This window comes from Rhinatrema bivittatum, chromosome 6 (genome assembly GCF_901001135.1).
Source record: "Rhinatrema bivittatum chromosome 6, aRhiBiv1.1, whole genome shotgun sequence".
NCBI classification, from domain to species: Eukaryota; Metazoa; Chordata; class Amphibia; order Gymnophiona; family Rhinatrematidae; genus Rhinatrema; species Rhinatrema bivittatum.
In genome coordinates, this window is record NC_042620.1 from 130,159,578 (window position 1) to 130,175,372 (window position 15,795).

The following is a 15,795-nucleotide window of genomic DNA, read 5'->3' on the forward strand; positions in this document are numbered from 1 at the left end:
CCTTTCTTTAAGTCTCGGTCCTTTGGTCGCTGACAGCCCAAAAGAGGAATGGGCTTGGTGGTGGACCTTCTTGCGCTTCCCAATGAAGATTTGCCAACTCACCTTCCAGAACAAGAAATAGGGGGACATCTCTCTGTTTTATTGGAGGTGGGTCGAGATCACGTCAGACCAGTGGATCCTGGAGGTGATATGCCAAGGGAATGTACTGAAATTTCGCAGTATTCCTTGGGACGTGTTCATGGTGTCCCCTTGCCAATCTTCACAGAAGAAGCAGGCAGTGGAGTTCAAGCTTCAAAGGCTCCTCAGACTGATGGCTGTGGTTCTGGTGCCCATGTTTCAAGAAAGTATGAGGTGATATTCCATTTATTTTGTTGTCCCCAAGAAGAGGGCTCCTTTGGATCTCAAGAGGGTCAACTGTCACTTAAAACTTTTTAATGGAAAGCTTACGCTCTGTGATAATAGTGATGCAGTCGGAATTTCTGATCTCCTTGGACCTATCAGAGGCTTACCTTCATGTTCCCATCCGATTGGAACACAAATGCTTTCTACGCTTTGCGGTGTTGGGGGCACCATTATCTGTTTTGGGTGCTGCCTTTTGGTATAGCCACCTCTCTTCCAAGAACATTTTTCCAAGATTATGGTGGTAGTAACTGCAGCCTTGTGAAAAGAAGGAATCCTGGTGCACCTGTATTTGGACGACTGGCTGATTCGAGCCAAGTCTCAGGAAGAGAGCCGCCTGGTGACACACAAGGTGATCTCCTTATTGCAGGAGCTCAGTTGGGTGGTGAACCTGACCAAGAGCAATCTTCAACCATCCCAGTCGCTGGAGTATCTTGGGGTCTGGTTTGTCACGGGACAGAACAGAGTTTTCCTACCGGAAGTTCGCATCCAGTGATGTCTCAACTGCATCAGTTGATGAACACCATACGCCTGACAGTGTGGTCCTACCTACAGGTACTCTGAGGGCAGCTACCTTGGAAGTGGTGCCATAGGCAAGGGCACATATGCATCCTCTTCAGCGCTCTCTGCTATCTCGTTGGAACCCAAAGTCTCAGGATTGTGGTTCAGCTCCACTTGCTGATGAAATCTGCTGCCACTTCCAGTGGTGGTTGCAGGAGGATCATCTGAGAAAGGGAGTTCCCTTGTTCTCTCCAGTCTGGTTGGTTCTCACGATAAATGCGAGTCTTCATGGTTGGGGGGCTCATTGTCTAGAGTTAATGGCCCAGGGACGCTGGAATACTGAAGAGTCTCGCTGGAACATCAATCTCCTGGAGGCCAGGGCGGTATGGCTGGCATGCTTGCAATTCAGCCACAGGCTGCGGAATCAAGCGGTTTGCGTGATGTTGGACAGCGCCACGACGGTGGCCTATATCAATTGCCAGGGAGGAACAAAGAGCCAGCAAGTGTCACAGGAAATAGAACAGCTGAATGGAATGTGCGGAAGGTCACTGCAGATGATCTCTGCCTCTCACACTGCAGGAAAAGACAAAGTAGGAATGGACTTTCTCAGCAGGGAAAGTCTGGACCCAGGAGAATGGGTGTTGTCAGCTGAGGCATTTCAGCTGATTGTGGATCGCTGGGGCCTTCTGGCGACTTCTTCTCGAAATGTGAAGGTTCCTCACTTCTACAGTCGCAGGAGAGATCCGTGGTCCTTGGGAATAGATGCTCTCATATAGGTCTGGCCAGCAGACACATTGCTTTATGCCTTTCCTCCGTGGCCCTTGCTGGGCAGGATAATTCGCAAGATTGAAGGCCACAGGGGGCTAGTACTTCTGGTGGCGCCAGACTGGCAAGGGCACATATGCTTCCTCTTCAGCACTCCCTGCTGTTTCGGTGGAACCTGTAGTCTCAGCACTATTCGAATCAGCTCCTTCTGCCGATGGAAGTCTTCTCCCAACTGCAGTGGTGGCTGCAGGCGGATCATCTAAGGAAGGGAATTTCCCTAGCGCCACCGAACTGTCTCCCGTCAACATTTGCTGAGCTGCAACATGATCCTCCTTACATACTTTTTCCAGGTTTTACCATCTGGATGTGCAGGTCTGGGAGGGCGCAGCCTTTGCACAGGTAGTGTTGACTGGACCACAGGCAGCCTCCTACCCTGTTTGGGAGTAGCTTTGGTACATCCCACTGGTCCTGAGTCCATCAATCTATATGCTAAGAGAGGAGAAATTACTACTTACCTGATAATTTTGTTTTCCTTAGTGTAGTCAGATGGACTCAGCTTCCCACCCTTGGCTGCCGAATGATTGTGTCCTCGTATGGGGCTGTGTGTTCCAGGGGATTTCTGGTAAGTGGTCATCGAGTCCCTAGATTGGGGTACATATGTTCCTTACTTGAGATCAGTGTTCTTGTTGGTTGAGTACAGTAATGGTTGCCTGTTATTAATCAAGTTTTTTTGCTAGTCTGTCCACGGTTGCTTTTGAAGAGCATACTGAAAGGCTGGGGTCACTGCAGGAGTATATATACTGTGACATCAGCTTGCTCAGTCTCCCATCAGCTGGTAGGGGAGCATATTCCACTGGTCCCGAGTCCATCTGTCTACACTAAGGAAAAGGAAATTATCAGTTAATTAGTAATTTATTTTTTGTGCACATATCATGTACCTATTCGTACCCCGGATCAGTTCGGACAAGTGGGTTTATGCGTCCCTACCAGTAGATGGAGGCAGAGAACAAAGCTTTGAGGCACTGCTACATAACTGAGAGTGCCACCAGCAGTCCCTCAGTATTTCTCTGTCTCCAGCAGATGGTAGATGTGCAAACCTGCAGTTCTGACTGAAAGTGTGGAGATAGTGAAAAGAAGTTGGTGGAGCTCCACGAGGTGTTAGGTTCCTTTGTGGCAAACCCCAATAAAAATCCACAAAAAATAGAAATGTAAAAATCACATCAAACAAATCAACTTCCCCTACCAAAATATTTTTTTATATAATTTTATCAATCAACACTGCTTTTTTTTTTTTTTTTTTAAAGCGGGAGGTGGGGTTTCATATTCAGACAATCATCTGTTCCAACCAGGTAACCCTTGGCATTTAGCTATAATCATAAACACCCAACCAACCATCTATGAAATTTCAAAACAGCCAATCTTTTATTTGAAAAAAATTTTAATGTTAAAAAAAATCCCTCTGAATATATTCTCATTAAAAATTTCAAACACAGATCACCAGCAATCAAAAAAGATTTTAAAGTGAAAAAATACTTGCACTGACACGCTGAAGAGGTATGCTTATACCATCGCACTGAGAAATATATTTTCCATGTAAACACCCAACGTAGTCATGTTTCAAATCCTCAGTCCTTCATCAGGGGTACCTTTTAAATGTTCTTATAAAGTGAAAAAACATTCTCAGAATCTCAGCGTATAATCCTCCAGTATGGCAGGTACTTCTTCCTATTGCACACAAACTTTATGTGAATGAAAAGCATTTAAACAGTCTCATGTGATGAGAAACAATTAATCAAAGGCAAAGTTCAAACAATGAATGAACCAATCACGGAAGAGAAGCCCAATCCAGGTCCTCATTTAAACCAAAAGGTGACACTGTGTTCAAAGTGTAAATCCAGAATCGCTTGCGATAATTTGACACAGAATTTGTGTCCCCACCACGAATAAACTTCACAACTTGATCAATCACTATTCATTTCAACTGAGAAAACAAGTGGTGACAATCAAATGTTGTACTGTAGGCGCACTAACAGTGCCCGTGTTCACCTTAGAACGATGTTCAATTAATATTTTTCTAATTGCTCTCCGTGTGCACCCTACATGCAACTTAGGGCACGGACAAATCAAAACATCACATTGTGTGAGGTGCATCAGTAAGAGTGTTCCTCCATATTTGATAACTGCTAACCAGATCAACCCAAATATCCCCAGTAATCTTATTTTGACAAAAATCACAACCCTCACACATGTAATTTCCACCTGATACGGGACCCTGTTGAACTTTAAACAAAGAAGAATGGACAATACGATCCCAAATGTTTAAACCTCTAGAAAAAACAATCCGAGGAGGATCCTGAAAAATTTTGTGAAGAGCAAGAACATGCCAATGTTTTCGTGTAAGCGCTGCAATCTCTGAAGATAGAGTAGAATATCTCAAGATACATGTTAATCGGTTGATATCCTTATGAGGTTTGTACTGTAACAAAGAGTGCCGGTCAGTAAATCTCGCCTGTTAATACGCCTGCCTGACCGCTTTCATAGAAACACTTGCAATAAAACTAGCCAACAATATTTTAGCTTGCCGTTCGAATTCAGCATCAGTAGAGCAAATCCTCCTTATACAAAAAAATTGGCTAATGGAGAGTCCAACCTTGAAAAATGTTGCCTGATGACTATGAAACAGCAGCAAATTGTTCTTATCCATTGATTTTCAATACACTGTAGTGTGTAACAACCGATCACTTATAAAAACCAAAACATCCAAAAAAAGCAATAGAAGTTGAATTCCATGTAGCCGAAAACTTCAAATTGCTATTCAACCATAATATGAATTGCTGTAATTCTATTTTGGTTGATAGCCAAATCATGAAGATATCAATGTACTGACACCAACCAATAATGTGTTCAAACCATTGAGAATTATACACGTTCTTCGAATGCAGCCACGTATAGATTGGCAACAGAAGGTGCCATTGATGATCCCATAGGGATACCATGTTTTTGATGGTAGAAAGTCTCTCCAAAACAAGTTATTAAACAAAACTATATGTGCTAAATCACATACAAATATAGTTGGAACCCATACAGGGCAAGCATGTTGTAAAAAAAACAAATTTTCTCCACAACTTCCCAAGCAATCTGAGGCACATTTAGTATATAATGCTTGAATATCCATAGTCCCTACAAAGGCACCTTGAGATGGAATCCGTAAAGATTGTAACACAAGGAACGCCGCTGTATCTTTTATATGAGGTCATTTGCACAACTGCAGGCTGTAAAAATTGGTCAGTATAAACTGCCAGAGGTTCCAACAATGATCCTTTCAAAGACACAATTGGACGAATGGGAGGAGAGATTAGACTTATGAATTTTTGGTAATGCATATACAGTAGGTACCCGTGGAGATCGAACTATCAGAAATTTCTTCTCTCTCCAAGAAAGAAATTTAACAGGTTCAACGAAAGTGTTAATTTTCTTCAACAAAATCCTGGTGGGAGATTTTGTGAATGTTTGTGTGTTCACTTTATAAGAACATTTTAAGGTACCTCTGAAGATTTGAAACTTGGCTACGATGGTGTTTACATGGAAAATATATTTCTCAGTGTGATGGTATAAGTATACCTTGTCAGTGCAAGCATTTTTTCACTTTAAAATCTTTTTTGGGTTGCCGGTGATCTGTGTTTAGCATTTTTGAGAATATATTCAGACAGATTTTTTTTACATTAAAATTTATTTTTCAAATAAAAGTGACTGTTTTGAAATTTCATAGGTAGGTGGTTGGTTGGATGTTTATGATTATAGCTAAATGCCAAGGGTTACCTGGTTGGAACTGATGATTAGCTGAATATGAAACCCCACCTCCCACTTTCAAAAACGTTTTTCAAGCATTTAAAAAAATTATATGGTTGGGAATGTTGATTTGTTTGAGGTTCCTTTATGGGCCATCCCTCTGAGTGAGCCGGACGTCTGTGGGGGGGTTGGAAACTCCTGTCTGTTGTAACCCATTGCATCCAGAGGTTTTGAAAGCCAGGGGACTGGCTTCCTTTTACCTCACAATCTAACAAAGTTTCCAGGTCAATTTTGTAAGTTTCAACACGCCACATAAATAAGTAAAATTTCTATTTTGAAGAAATATGTAGGACCACTGCCAACTGGATCTGTATAACAATCAGACCCAACATAGGAGAGGTCACATTGCTTTACTTAATAATTATGAAGTTTTTTCGAAAAATATATTGCCACGGGAAAGTGAATCTAAAAATTCAAACAAAGCCACAAAAAGCTTTTGTCTAGCAAAAAATCTCACGCAATTAATTGCAGTACTTAGCTCAAACCGGGATGAGAGAGAGAGTCCCGACGTGATCACGTTTCAGACCACCCAGGTCCTGCTTGAGGGGTCAAGTCTTCTGAATCCTTCGATGTAGGGCCTCGAAAATTATTCCCAGACTGGCAAACAAACTGGCGTTTTGTACACAATCTTTCGTTGGCGGACCGTTTTTGTCCCATTTTTCGGATGGTTTTCGGACCGTTTTCGTTTGCGGGTCCGAAAACGGACCGCCAACGAAAGATTGTGTACAAAACGCCAGTTTGTTTGCCAGTCTGGGAATAATTTTCGAGGATCTACATGGAAGGATTCAGAAGACTTGACCCCTGAAGCAGGACCTGGGTGGTCTGAAACGTGATCACGACGGGACTCTCTCTCTCATCCCGGTTTGAGCTAAGTACTGCAATTAATTGCGTGAGATTTTTTGCTAGACAAAAGCTTTATGTGGCTTTGTTTGAATTTTTAGATTCACTTTCCCGTGGCAATATATTTTTCGAAAAAACTTCATAATTATTAAGTAAAGCAATGTGACCTCTCCTATGTTGGGTCTGATTGTTATACAGATCCAGTTGGCAGTGGTCCTACATATTTCTTCAAAATAGAAATTTTACTTATTTATGTGGCGTGTTGAAACTTACAAAATTGACCTGGAAACTTTGTTAGATTGTTTGTATTCGTACTTCCGGTTTCTGGATAGTTGGGCTTATTTTTTGTGATTTCCTTTTACCTCAGACATCTCCTCCTGCCAGCCGCTGCTCAGGGAAGTACCTCTTTTTTTTTTTTTTTTGTTTAAGTTTAAAAAAAAAAATTTTAGGAAGGGGAAACTAGAGCAGGGTTGTTTGTTCCTGCAAGGCTGGAAGATTGTCTGAGGCTGGTGTCTGTTAGCGGGAGCTGTTTGGGCCTGCAAGAGGGAGAGCTGAAGGAGTCTGCTGCTGTTTCCTCTTTTTCCCCAGTGGGAAAAGCTTGTGAAGCAGTCAGTTCGCGGCGCACGTCTCTTCAGCCACTGAGTCCTGCTGCACGCGGCTCGAGCAGACGCATTTTGTGCATTTTCATCGGAGCGGTGCGACCTACTTTAGTGTTGGCACACTCTGGCTGCATTGCACTTCCTGCCGCATGGCGGATGGCACCTAAGCCACGCATATGGTGGCTTACAGGGCTTGCAGGCTCCGGTCGGCTCGTCTTACTTCCTGCTCCCTCTGCACAGGCTGTGCATCAGGAGCAGAGGGATCCTCTGTGGGTGGCTCCAAGGAGAGGAGGGCCTCCTGATCATCGGGGGCCATACCTGTGGCCCTCGGGGGGGGGGCCCCTGCGGATTCTGTCGTGACTTCAGGGGATCGAGTCCTGAGGTCTTCACCCCGCTAGGAGCCCAGAGATTCCCCTCCCCCTCTCCCCTGTGGTTCAGGGGGATGAGGAGAATCGGGAGGGAGGGGCAGGCTCTGATGGCAGTCTTCTCTCACATGGGGCCGAGAAACTGGAGGAGTTTTCTCCAGAGTTTGTCCTGCTGTTACAAAAGAGCCTTCCTGGTGCGGAAGGGTGCAGGAGAGAAGAGGTCCAGAGAGAGATGGATTAGTGCCTCGTCTAAGAGGCCAAGGCTGGCATCGGCAGGAAGTTCGGGAGATCTGCTTAAGTGCCTGGGCTTGAGGCATGCTGGTGCCGAGGTTGGTCTCAGGGATCTGGATGATTCCATTTGATATGCAGGATGATCCTACCTCCCTTCAGGGAACAGACCCAGACATGGACCCCAGTGGGGGGTCAGGATGCTCATCCAGGCAATGACATTAGTGTGGTCTGTCTGTTTAAAAAGGAGCTCCATCCCCTCATCCCTCTAGTGTTGGAAGAGTTGGGGATGAAGATGACTCGGGGAAGGGTCCGCCAATGAGGGAGTGAATCCAGTTCTGGATGGGCTATGTGGTCCTCCCAGTGCCTTCCCATTGCCTAATAAGATTCAGAAGCTGATCACCCGGGAGTGGGATTTCCCGGAAGCAGGCTTGAAAGGTCGTTAGGGCTTTGGATGGAGGAAAACCTGCATCCCCTAAAAAAAATTCCCAAGGTGGATGCGGCGGTCTCTGTGGCAACTAATACTATGATCCCGGTAGCGGGTTCGGCTGGTCTGAAGGATGTTCAGGATCGCAAGCTGGAAATTCAGCTAAAGCACATGTTTGAGGTGTCTGCCTTATGCCTTCAGTGGCAGCATGATGCAGCGGACCTGACCTGTTTGTGCTGGGTTCAGAAAGCACAGGAGTAGACTTCTACCAGGACGTTCAGTCCAGGGCATTCCATGCACTTGGAGGCAGGAGTGGCCTATTTGGCAGATGCTCTGTATGATTTGTTGCATGCATCCTCTAGGAGCATGGTCATGGCAGTGGCGGCACGCAGACCTTTGTGGTTGCACAATTTGTCTCAGACCTGTGGTCCAAATCCCAACTGTGTACTCTGCCTTTTAAAGAAAGGCTTCTGTTTGGTGATGAAGTCTTTGGGGAAATCCAAAGGGAACCATTTATCAGAGGAAAAGAACAATACGTTTTTTTCCTTCCAGGTCCCGGTTGTGGGATTTGCGGAGAATTTGTTCCGGCAAAGGGTCTCTGGTTCAGGGACAAAACAGTCGTCTGGATACCAGCAATCCTTTCAGGATTCCCGCAGGTCCTCTAGATACTGAGCTGGTCAAGGGACCGGAGCAGGAAAGTCTTCCCAGTGATGCCAGGCTCACCCACTCTTTGGTGGAAATGGTAGGGGGCAGGTTGTCCCGCTTTTACGGGGAGTGGGTCAAGATCACTTTGGACTGGTGGATACTGGAAGTGGTAAACAGTTACGCATTAGAATTTTTGTGCCTGGTAAGGGAGGCTTTTCTGGAGTCCCACTATTTGTCACGAAGCAAACAAGCAGTGGAGGGGACCCTGCAAAGGTTACTAAGTTTGGGCGCAATAGTCCCCATCCCTCTGGCCGGGGAAGGTACTCGGTTTATTTTGTGGTTCCCAAGAAAGAGGGCACTTTTTGACCCATTCTGGACTTGCAGAAGGTAAACATAGCCTTGCGGTTTCCGCTTTTTTTTTTTTTACATGGAGCCATTGCAAACAGTGATAGCAGAGGTTCACAGAGGAGAGTTCCTGGCATCTTTGACCTGACTGAGGCAATCTTTATATTCACATTTGAAAGGATCATTGAAGTCTGAGCCCTTCCTTTCGGGTTGGCTATGGCTCCCTGCCCCTTCACAAAGGTGATGGTGATAGTGACAGCGGCATTGAGGCGAGAGGGAATCCTGGCCCATCCATATCTGGGTGATTGGCAGATTCGGGTGAAGACAGAGGAAGAGTGCGGTCGGTCCGTACAAAGAGTGATAGATACCCTGAGGTCTCTGGGTTGGATGATCAACGGAGCTAAGAGTCTCCTGATTCCATTTTGGATGTTGTAGTACCTAGGAGCTCTTTTTGATACCCAGAAGGGCAGAATGTTTCTGACAGCGGGCGACAGATTGTCGAAGGTGCAGGTACAGGTGGACACGTCTTTGAGCCTGCGTGCATTCTATTTTATATGTGCAAAGCATGTCCACGCATGTTTGGGTTAGTGTGCTTTTTCTCAAACTCCCGAGGCAGTAGCATAGCAATAGCGTACTGCATCAGATGTTAAATTATTTTTAGCATGTACATTAAGAAATTGTGCGCTGAATTCCAGCACACAGTTTATTACCTTAGCCCCATAGATTGTAAGGTCTTTGGGCAGGGATCTGCCAATTGTATCTGAATTTGTAACTTGCCTTGAGCTTGGATTTGCAAAGGTGAGTAATTAAATCAAAATCCAAGAAGAGAGGTTGGAGGGAGGGCAGAGGGGTAAAAAAATCAAAACAAAATGAAAAAAAAATACAGATAGAAAAGCAAAACAATATCCAAAAATGACACAACAAAATAAAAAAAAAATAAATAAAACCAAACAAAAATGAAATCTGAAATATAGACAAAAATATCAGTTGAAATACAGAATGACAAAAAGTAAGAAAAAAAAGTTGTAAGGAAATGCATATTTGCGCTGACTCTTAAAAATAATTTTGGCTGGCAATGTTCTAAATATTTTTCTATCTCAGACGCTGGCTACATCTTGTGGGACTCCTGAGGCTTACTTTTCACAAAATGATACCTCTAATTTAATTTGAGGACAATGTTCAAAGTCATTTATGCATTTAAGTAATGGTTTGTGCTTGTAGTTCAGTCATCTGAAAATTACACTCCCTCCATGCAGCTAATGAATTTTTCCAGAGGAGGCATTCCTAGGGGTGTGGTTTGGTTGGGGGACAAAAGACGCATAAATTGATTAGTATTTTCAACTCTGTCAGGCCAATGCAATACAGTGCACTCAGCCATCTGTCATACACATTTTTTTACCTTCAGAAATTAATGCCTGCCCGGAGCAGGCATTAATTTTTGAGCATTCCAAAAGTGTACTTCCTCCGGCTTAATACCATGGCGATATTAAGTCAAAGGAATAAAATGGAGGAGAACGGTTTAAAAAATAAATAAATAAATAAAATGTGTGCTGGCGGTCAGGTTAGCAAAAGGGACGCTCGTAAAATTGAGCATTTGTTTTCCTAATCCGCTGACAGTCACTTCTCTTAAGCGCCTGCTGCCGAGGAAGCGCTAGGGCACACAGTTTCCCTTAGTGCCTCCTTTTTACTGCGACAGCCAATTTAAATATTAAATCGGGCATCCTGGAGAGGTCGATTGGCACGCGTTAAAAGAGCGGGCGCTCAATCATGAGCTCCTGTTTTCCCCGCGCCAATATTGCATTGGCCTGTATATGCATTATTTGCAATTTTAAAAAAAAGTATCTGCAGATAAAGCAGATGGAAATTGTACCTGTGGCAAGTTTCAAAGGAAAAGTAGGGAGCAAAGTTCATGGGTAAAAAGTACCTGCAAACTTGAAAATTGCTCCCTATATAGCTTTGCTTTAAATGTTGCCTATTAAGTTTTTCAGTTTAAATATAACCATCTAATAAATGTAATTACACAATTTTATTAATATTAAAGAATTTCATTGTACTCCCTTAGGACTTAAAAACATGTTGTTTTTCTTTCTTTTTTTTTTGGGGGGGGGGGGGGGGATATTTCCTCCCTGTTCAGAGAAACACTGTTTTTTGATGCACCATTAGCCCTTTTGTTTCCTTACTGTGTTATTTTTGCTTCTAACCTGAAAGAGTTAAAGAGCAAGTGTATGCTTTCCTCAGGTACTACTTATTGTTAGAATAATAAGTGTAAAGTAATTGTTGGCGTGTCAGGTTTCTAAGTGCTGGCCTATTTGCAGAGCTGACAATTATATTAAATACAGTGGTGAATTCCAGCAATTGTGGTTTGGTATAAAGAAAAGGAGCTCTAATATAGAACACTGTCAAGTCTTATGTTCACATTGATGTTCTGTTTGTTTCATAGAATGATCCAGAAGCACATGAGAGCTTTTTAAAAATAAACCGAGCATACGAAGTATTAAAAGATGAAGATCTTCGGAAGAAGTATGATAAATATGGAGAAAAGGGTCTTGAAGACCAACAGCAAGGGGGTCGATATGAAAGCTGGAATTTCTATCGTTATGATTTTGGTAAGATTTTTTTTAATTTGCCTTAAGGACTATTAAAACTACAAAAGATGCCAACAGAAGCAATCATGTAGAACAGTGGTTCTCAACCTTTCTAATGCCGTGACCCCGTAATACAGTTCCTCATGTTGCGGTGACCCCTCGCCCTGCGAGGGCGGGGCTAGGGCGGGGCTTTGGTCATATGGGGCGGGGTTATGGATGGGGTTGGATTTTAGTGCATACTTATTTATTATGACATTTATAAACAGAACCACCATTCCTCATAAAACAATAAAATTAAGAAACATAAAGCATCAGTTATAATAGTAAAACCATACTAATAAAAGAATTATTTTAAAATTACTGATAAATAGAATTTCTATTAATTAAAATCATATACATTTTTATAATTTCCCAAACACCAATAAAATATTTCAAAACAGCACATATATCAAATAACACACAATAATTAAAACTAATAAGGATTTTAAAAAGCCCCTGCTGTCCATACGTGGGAGCTCTTGATTTCCAGTCACCCTGATATTGTCGAGGATTAGGAGGTTATCCTCTCTCTCTCACACATACTCTCACATGTCCATTCTCTCTCACACATACACTGTCACATACATACACATTCATGCTCTTATACCCACCATAACCTCTCGCTCTCACAGACACCGATACACTCTCAGGGTGTAAGACACTCTCCCCCCCCCGCTCACACACACTCTTACTCCCCTGGATTTTCTCATACACACTCATGCTCTCACTCTTACTGGCTCCCTCACAACCTCAGAGCCTCTCAGATAAAACTCTATGCAGCAGAAATAATGCTGAATGTTGAGAATTGTGTTATGCAGACTAATCTGGAAAATGCACTAATTTCTACATGAGTCATAATGAATCAGTCCTCAGCTGCAGGCTTCAATTGATTATCCTGGCTCCCTTTAATTTAATGTTTGCCAAATACAGTTCATGTGTAACAGCAATCCTAATTCTCCACCAGATCAAGCTGATTTCACATCCCACTTCATACTTTGTCACCTCCAGCTGAGTCAAACAATTAATCTAATTACTGCCACTGCTGCCACATGGCTATTGGGGAGGCGCTGATTGCTGCTATTGGCACTGAAGCCCATTCTGCTGCCTACTCTGTGCAGGCCCCTGGGTTTCCACTTCCTCCATGTTGATCTCATACATTGTGAGATCCGCCATAGAGAAAGTGCTACTCTTGCACATTCCCAAAGATTACATGTACCAATCAGTAAAAAGTAATTTATTTTTTTTTACATCTGCTTCCCTTTATTTTTTTGCCATTTCCTTTTATATTGCCTTTTTTTCTGTTTCTTTTCTCTCCACCTGTCTTCTTCCCTCAAACACACAGTCAGGTTCTCATTCTCACATGCATTTCTCTCTCAAACACACATACACACACAGGATCTCACTGTCACATGCTCTTTCTGTCATGCAATCATTCATACACACAGTCTCTCACTGGCACAGGCTGTCTGAGTCTCACACACAGGCTCTCTCACACCCCCACATGCTGCCTTGCTCAAGCACAGCCTCACACTGTCACATGCTGTCTCTTTCACACACACAGAGGCTCTCACATGCTGTCTCTGCAAACACACAGTCTCTCAATTCACTCTCACACACAATCTCTCAACTCATCTCATACTCGCACACACCTCTCTCTCACCTCTGGGCCTCTTCTTTACGGGTTACCACAGGATGGGCTCTGCAGCGGCCCTAGTCTTCCCGGCCCCGCTGCTCCTCTTCTGCACGCGGCTGACGCGCCTCCTCCTTCCTGCCCATGCGGCTCCGGCAACATTTGTCTTCCGGGGCAGGGCGGGCAGGAAGTAAGTAGGAGGAGCACCGCGACGCGCTCCCTTTTGGGGTTGGAGGAGGCAGGTCTCCAGCTTCGCCCCGCCTCCCTGCAGCAGCCACGGCGCCGCGGACCGGCAAAAAACCCCAATGGCCCGGTACTGGTCTGCGGACCGGGCCGTTGGGGTCGGTCCGCAGATCAGTCGACCAAAACACAGGCGACCCCTGTGTTTTGGTCGTTCGACCCCCGCCGGGGTCGCGACCCACAGGTTGAGAACCGCTGATGTAGAAAGATGTTTTTGGGACAGTTTAGTGCTGAGGGATAACTCTGAGCTGTTCCCAAGATTCACAAGTGCACCAAATTGTTTGATTGTTGTGCTCAATTTTTCACCAAATTCATTTCATTTGTGAAGTAAAGCAGAATATAATGCTAGAAGTCTGTTAGGCCATAAGGTCTGTTACTGGTGTATTGACAGTGTGTGGCCTTCAAGTGACAAAATCAATTTCCTGAACATAACCCAAATCAGTCCAGACCAGTGGGTTATTCATCCCTTCCAGCAGATGGAGTCAGAGAACAAAACTTTGAGGCACTGCTACTTAACAGAGTGCCACCTGCAGGACCTCAATATTTCTCTGACTCCAGCAGATGGTAGAGCTGCACCTGCAGGCTGTTAGTTTTATAGTAGTTTTAGGTTCCAGATCACGGATGCTCTCTGAAGTGTTAGGCATCTTCGTGGGCTATCCCTCAGTGGAGCCGGGCTGCCGGGGGTTTGGATACCCCTGACTGGGTTCGCCCGCAGCATACCGGATGGTCCAATAGCCAGGGGTCCTGGCTTCCTCGACCCTCCGAGGCATCCTCTCGCCCTTCTTCCTTTAGACAGGGAAGTACCCACTTAATAAAGTTTCTTTAAGTTCCTTGTTTAAAACAAAACAAAAAAAAACCAGTAGTGTACAAAAAGCTGAAGAGCAGAGTAAGCAGGAACTTCGATGGGGAGGGCCTAGTCAGCGGGAGCTGTCGGCCAGGGCCAGGAGGTGCAGGACTGAGTGGCGGTTGACTGGCTGTTAACCTGGAGCTCTGGGGGTTTGCGGCCGATTGCGATACTAGTGTCGGGAGGGAACCCCAGTGCCTCGTTCCTTGTGTAGTCCTGTGCTCTGGTGGGGCCGACTGGACTTCGTCAGCGTTCCTGGGAACTCCCCAATGGGGATTGCATCTGTTCCCAGTGGCGGCTCGGTGGGCCCAAGTCTGGGTGGTCTCGTGTGGGAGCACCGCGGGGCACGATTGGGAGACGTGGTGCCAAAAACAAAAATGGCTGCTTGCCACGGGTCTGAACTCGTGTTCCCTCTGCCCGTCATGCATTTCGGAGCAGGAAGACCCCTCAAGCCGCACAGGAAATCACGGCAGGTCGTCATCGAGATCTGTTCCTGTTGCCGCCAGGGAAAGCGGTGCAGGAGACCGCAGGATGGTCGGGTGATTCTCCCCCACTCTTTTCCCAGTCAGGCAGGATGCCTTGGAAGGGGAGGGTGAGGCAGCTGACAGTCTCCCAGGATTGGGGGAAGATGAATTGGGGGATTTTTCCCCAGATTTTATTCTTCTCCATAAGGCCTACCTGGCTAGGAAAAGTGAAGGAAGAAGGCGGGCAGGGGATTACCCGCGAGCCTCTGCGGCGAAAAAGTCTAAAGTGGCTTCTCAGGGGACTGGTGATATTCTCCAGCACCTGAGTTTGTGCTGTGCGGCTACAGAGGCTGGTCCTAGAGATGATGAGAACTTGGATCAGTCCCAGTTGGACTCCCTCGATGCAGGAGCTGACCTGGATGTGCCGCCGACTCCTGACGCAGACGGGGCAAAAGATGACCCTGATCCCAACGAGTTCCCGGTCCCAGAGGGAGACAATCCGCGGGGTAGTGCATCTGTTTAAAAGGGATGAACTATGCCCCCTCATCCACAGGTGCTGGTGGAATTAGGACTGAAGGTCACTCAGGAAGGGTCTGATAATGAGGGTGTTAACCCAGACCTGGATGGGCTGAGGGGACCGACTAGCGCTTTTCTGTTGCCCAAGAAGGATCTGAAAGCTGATGAACGGGAGTGGGACTCCCCTGATGCTGGCCTGAAGGTGAGCAGAGCGATGGCCAAGCTTTACCCCTTAATGGCGGACACCCTGGAATAGCTGAGGATCCCAAAGGTGGACACTGCCGTCTCAGCGGTAACCAAGAAGACTATCTTGGTGGCCGGGACAGCAGTCCTGAAGGATGTCCAGGAATCGTAAGCTGGAGGTGCAACTCAAACAGATGTTTGAGGTCTCAATGTTGAGTCTTTGGGCAGCTGTCTGTGCCAGTTTAATACAAAGGGCCTGTCTCTGTTGGGTTCAGAAGGGCCCAATGCCGATGTCCACGGCGGACGATGGCGCGTTGCAGGCCACACATCT

The 15,795-nt window shown here is 45.3% G+C and overlaps 1 protein-coding gene across 7 annotated transcripts in view; it reads left to right on the forward strand.

Annotated features, from left to right (window-relative positions):
- The window catches only part of DNAJC10 (DnaJ heat shock protein family (Hsp40) member C10), a 334,589-nt gene that overhangs the window by 18,075 nt on the left and 300,719 nt on the right, over window positions 1–15,795 (forward strand). For 6 of the 7 annotated variants that reach the window (XR_003857398.1, XM_029605932.1, XM_029605933.1 and 3 more), the window contains one exon: window positions 11,404–11,569. Coding sequence is in view for 6 of the 7 variants with exons in the window: in XM_029605932.1 (XP_029461792.1) it covers window positions 11,404–11,569 (166 nt within the window). In the remaining variant the exon portion in view is untranslated. Of the gene's footprint in view, window positions 1–2,208; window positions 2,288–11,403; window positions 11,570–15,795 lie in introns of those variants that run through there. The other variant, XM_029605935.1, reaches the window with a different exon arrangement.